The sequence below is a fragment of the Limulus polyphemus genome, unplaced genomic scaffold (assembly GCF_000517525.1).
Source record: "Limulus polyphemus unplaced genomic scaffold, Limulus_polyphemus-2.1.2 Scaffold2257, whole genome shotgun sequence".
Lineage (NCBI taxonomy): Eukaryota > Metazoa > Arthropoda > Merostomata > Xiphosura > Limulidae > Limulus > Limulus polyphemus.
In genome coordinates, this window is record NW_013667867.1 from 1 (window position 1) to 5779 (window position 5779).

Genomic DNA, 5779 nt, shown 5'->3' on the forward strand with positions numbered 1-5779 from the left:
GTTTTTCTGTTTGATTATAATAATATGTTAAATGATATCAAGTGGCAAAAATCTGCTTCCTTAATTAGTCAAAATAAATATTTCCACAAACGTCCTGTTATCTATGACATTCAGTAAAAACAATATTCAGTTATTATTTTCTCTAAGTACATAAACTTGGGAAGGATGTATTGTAATGTAGAAAAAAAAGACTATATTGTAATATTTGAATTAAATAAATATTTTTTATGGTTCTGAAGTAATATAATGAGAAATAAAATGTTACTAGCTTCTCATTTTCCAGGTTTTACTATTGTATACATATAATTAACACTTCTAAAGGACAGTAGTTAATTTTCATTTATTATTCAAGACAGATGCCTGACATTGACACTTTGATGCAAGAGTGGTCACCAGAGTTTGAAGAAATGTTAAAAAATGTAATATAAGAAATTATTTTATCAGAGTTTTATGATTATTATAATTTTAAACAAAGCAATTATTACCAATTTTTGTCTAAAATGTTGTAAAATTTGTTGATGTATTTTATTCTTAGTTGATCACTCTCACTTACGAAGTTCATTATGAAGTCGTGCATACATCTAAATGATAAATCGAAGTTGATATTACATGAAATGTGACTGAATGAAAGAAAAACAAATCGGTATTTTAAATAGAAGATTTAAAGAAACATATTAATCTCAATATCATTTGTGCAAAGTTTCAGTAGAATATTATTAAATCTGCTCTTATCTGTTTTGGATATCTAATTCCAGGTTGGACTTCCATCAGCTGATATCGAATGTTCACTTGAACAATGTGTAAAGATCGTGTGTTGTACGTATGAAACAATTATTTTGCCAATAGAAACACCTACTAAACAATTACAAAAGATATTTCAAATAAATATAATATGGCTGTCATTTTCATATAATGTTAAATAACTTATATTAAAATATTTAAATTAATGTGTGTGCAAATATATATATATATATATGATTATAATGCCTTATTTGTAGAGTTAATCCTTAATATACTGTCATTTTGCATTTATATATATATATATACCATTAATTAGAGTGGTTACTGTGCAATAAGCTGTGGAGTTAATCCCTAACAAACTATTGGTTTAATTACTTTATACTATCAGCTCTGAAAAACAGATTAAAAAAAAGCATTTAACACAATCTTATTTAAACTTAATTTAGTACTTAAACAGACAACATAACTTCTTTTTTGTTTTAATTTTAATGATGAGTGTAATGAAGATTTGAATCAGTTATTATATTGATATTATAATGGTATTAATATCAGAGACTTGCAGTATTAGCTTCTTGTGCTGAGATACTATAATTAAACTTATATTTGTATTCTTTTATTTGTAACAGCCTCCTCCTGTCAGTTAAAATACAATATAAGAATATGTAGCAATAAAAAGCAGATTACTAGTTGAACATCATTCCCAGACATCTAAAACATTTATCTTAACGATGTGTCTTATTTGACTTTGCAGCTCTTCTGGATATTCCAGTTTACAAATCCATGGTCCAATCTCTTCATGTACTTTTCACGCTGTTTTCAGAGTTTCAAAATTTGCAGGCAAGTCATTATTGATAGAACTTTTATAATTGTTATCTACACAGTGTAGACATTGAATAGCTGATGTTCTTTATGGACTGCTTCTACTTGTTCCCCGATGTGAACAATTAGTTGGCTATTCTGAGGCCATTTTAGAGATCATGGCTTCTGTGTTTTAGAATTCCCAACTTTATGAAATATCAACTTTTTTTAAACTATTCTTGTCCATCCTGTTCTTTATGGACTGCTTCTACTTGTTCCTCAATGTGAACAATTAGTTGGCTATTCTGAGGCCATTTTAGAGATCATGGCTTCTGTGTTTTAGAATTCCCAACTTTATGAAATATCAACTTTTTTTAAACTATTCTTGTCCATCGATATGATTAATAACTTACTTCAATGGTAATATACACACCCAACCAGAATCCCACTTGTAGTCATCCCAACAATAAACACAATCAGAATCCCACTTTTAGTCATCCCACTAATAAACATAGAACCTGAATCACACTTGTAGTCATCCAAACAATAAACGCACAACCAGAATCACACTTGTAGTCATCCAAACAATAAACACACAACCAGAATCACACTTGTAGTCACCCCAACGATAAACATACAACCAGAATCACACTTGTAGTCACCCCAACGATAAACATACAACCAGAATCACACTTGTAGTCATCCCAACAATAAACATACAACCAGTCACACTTGTAGTCATCCCAAAAACAAACACACAACCAGAGTCACACTTGTAGTCATCCCAAAAATAAACACACAACCAGAGTCACTTGTAGATGACTACAAGTGTGATTCTGGTTGTATGTTTATTGTTGGGATGACTACAAGTGTGATTCTGGTTGTGTGTTTATTGTTGGGATGCCCAACAATAAACACACAACCAGAATCACACTTGTAGTCATCCCAACAATAAACACACAACCAGAGTCACACTTGTAGTCATCCCAAAAATAAACACAACCAGAATCACACTTGTAGTCATCCTACTGATAAACACGCAACCAGAATCACACTTGTAGTCATCCCAACAATAAACACACAACCAGAGTCACACTTGTAATCATCCCAACAATAAACATACAACCAGAATCACACTTGAAGTCATCCCAACAATAAACACACAACCAGAATCACACTTGTAGTCATCCCAACAATAAACACACAACCAGAGTCACACTTGTAATCATCCCAACAATAAACATACAACCAGAATCACACTTGAAGTCATCCCAACAATAAACACACAACCAGAATCACACTTGTAACAAACATTATTATATTTAAATCTTTAAGTTGCAAGATATAGTTTTACATCTGTAGTTCCATTTGACTTTACATATGTACTTATAAAGTTGTTCAGAAAGGTGAAATTGATCAGCTGCCCAGAGACATCTCGTTCTGATGCCATGATTAACAACCTCTCTAAAGGAAACAAAAAGTGTCACATCATTATGAAGTTCCACTATTTTGTAACATATACATGATGTGCCAATAACCCCTCAGTCACATGTTTTAATGTCATCAAATAAGTTCAGCAACAGTTATTCAAGTTGATCAAAATAACCTTTTGGTAATTGTAGTCAGAAGAATGTTGGCCAATTCAAATTTGAAAGCAAATGCTTATTTATATAAATATTTAGAGCTCAAGTACTCCTATAAAATAGTGTAATATGAATTATATTTATTAGTAATGAAGGTTACAAGTTTATGCAAATTAATGTATTTATACTAAGTATCATGACTTATTGGAACACCCTCGACAAGGAATTGAAAAACACTGGAAACAAATGTCATATGTGCCCTACATCTAACTAGTGCAACAAAACTTTTAGACTTAATTAAAAACTCACAAAACATTTATATGTTTATTAAGATCTTTATGCTTTAGTAATTGTTATTATTGGCCTGCCGTCACTCTCGACTAAGTTAAAACTGTAATAGATATGAATCAAAGATTCTTTAAGTAAAATGTAGAGTTAAAGTAGAAAACCTGGCTTTCAGTTTTGCTAACAAAATTTTGCTAAGGTTTGACTTACCCATTCAAGACTTTAGTCAGTTGGAACCATTATTTTTCTTAACTCTGTTTGGAAATTAATGTTTTCACACAGTGCTCTCAAAAATCAATAAGTAGGCAAATGGCTAAAATACAACCTATTTTGTAGATAAAAAAAATTAAAGCAATGACCTCGAACATTTACTCTTGTTAATGAATGTACGTTGTCTTTGGTTCATAATGAACCTCAGTATCAGTGATGTACACCCTTGTTTCTTACAGCACTTCAAAGCCTTGAAGAACCATGTGAGCAGCTCTTTAAATGCACGCGGTCAGAAAACATCACGAGGCACAGCAGACCATCTTGTATTGTGAGAAAACAAGTTATTCTGACACTTCTTTGTTAACTAACACATTTACTGTCCTTTCATGACACAAGGTACAAAAAAATGAGTTGAAAATACATTTTAGGATTTATTACAAGTTGAATTGGTGACTGTTATCATATCAGATATAACACCAGACAAAATGAAATATTCTACCTACAATCATTAAACACATTTAAAAACTTCTAAGCAATGGACTGTTATGCATATTATACTTAGAAATATATTCATAAGAAAAAGTAATACCAGTTATTTGTTGTTTTATTTTTATTATGCTCCAAACTTTTGTGTTGTTAACAACTACAAATATTCAACTATGTTTATTATAAGGGAAGAGTAATAGTAATTTTATTAATTTCCAAACTTATGTTGTTAACAACTACAAATATTCAACCTGATGATGACAAAACCTTGTCGAAACGTTGTACATTTGCTGTCATGTTAAACTTATATTAAAGTTTTTCTTCATTACCCATTTAAGCCGTCTCCAGCCATTATTAATAGTAATTTTATTAATTTCCAAACTTATGTTGTTAACAACTACAAATATTCAACTGTTTATTATAAGGGAAGAGTAATAGTACTTTTATTAATTTCCAAACTTATGTTGTTAACAACTACAAATATTCAACTATGTTTATTACAAGGGAAGAGTAATAGTAATTTTATTAATTTCCAAACTTATGTTGTTAACAACTACAAATATTCAACTATGTTTATTACAAGGGAAGAGTAATAGTAATTTTATTAATTTCCAAACTTATGTTGTTAACATCTTAGAAATATTTTGTTCAAGTTACAAGTTATATAAATTACACTTTAATTATTTATTAAAACTTGTAATATGATTATGTATGTACTGTAGCTATTGTTTAAAGCTTATTAAACACTATTTTGAAACCTCTCCCATTTGCATCTGAAAATATCACACGTGTATACAGCTGATAAGTCAATGTATTCTAATCAGTACAAACTTTTGTTTTATCACATTGCATACTTGTAGTTGGACTTGTGTATTTACTCAGCAATATTACTTACTGTGTTAATTTTTAATTGATAATGACGATAGTTCAGGTAAAACTAGTTGTAAATATAACCCATAACATGAAGTAATGATTTTGTAGTGAACACACTGTTTCAGTTTGAAAATGTGATTATAATAACTGTCCATATGGTGTTAATTAGGCTCAATCTGTCTGTGAGAAATCTCCATGTGCACACATTATATACATACTCCAGCCTTTCCGCTAGGAAAAACCACTGCTGATCACAGTGACTGATTATTAATTGTTTTACCAGTCAATACACAAAATAGTAATTACGTGACACTTGTTCTTTCTTAACTCATAATTAACTGGTTGAAATATATGTATTTATGGAGAAAAAAATCATTTACAGTAGCAGTGTTATTTTTAAATAACCATTTGTGATTGGCTTGAGGTTATGAATAAGAAACTTCTGAATGAAGACTTAAAGTGTGACCGAATGGCTGTACGTAATGCAAGCTGGGGGAGGGGTGGGCTGAAATGACCCCCTCGCATGCCTGTGATTATAATATACATAAGCTTTAAGAAAAGCCGAATTTGATTATGAGATATCTGAACGACAATTATAGGTTTTATTGAATATCTCTTATGTCAGAATGCTTTTCACCCCAACAGATAAGAAAAGTAGTTATATTAGTACCAAAAAAGGTTAAAAGGTTAAAACATTACTATATACTGTACGTTATAACATACAGCAGATTTGAATATATTATGTATTTCAACCAAACTAAACTATTTTATCAAAACTAATTACACTAGTCTCCAAGTACATA

General features: G+C 30.2%; 1 protein-coding gene across 1 annotated transcript; it reads left to right on the top strand.

Moving 5' to 3' along the window:
- The first annotated feature begins 277 nt into the window (after positions 1 to 277).
- Positions 278 to 4012, top strand: LOC111087523 (intraflagellar transport protein 46 homolog). Its single transcript, XM_022394438.1, has 4 exons — positions 278 to 419; positions 756 to 816; positions 1493 to 1578; positions 3857 to 4012. Exons 1-4 carry the CDS (start codon positions 357 to 359, stop codon positions 3947 to 3949), a joined length of 303 nt encoding a protein of 100 aa, XP_022250146.1. The 5' UTR covers positions 278 to 356; the 3' UTR covers positions 3950 to 4012.
- The last annotated feature ends 1767 nt before the right edge of the window (positions 4013 to 5779 follow it).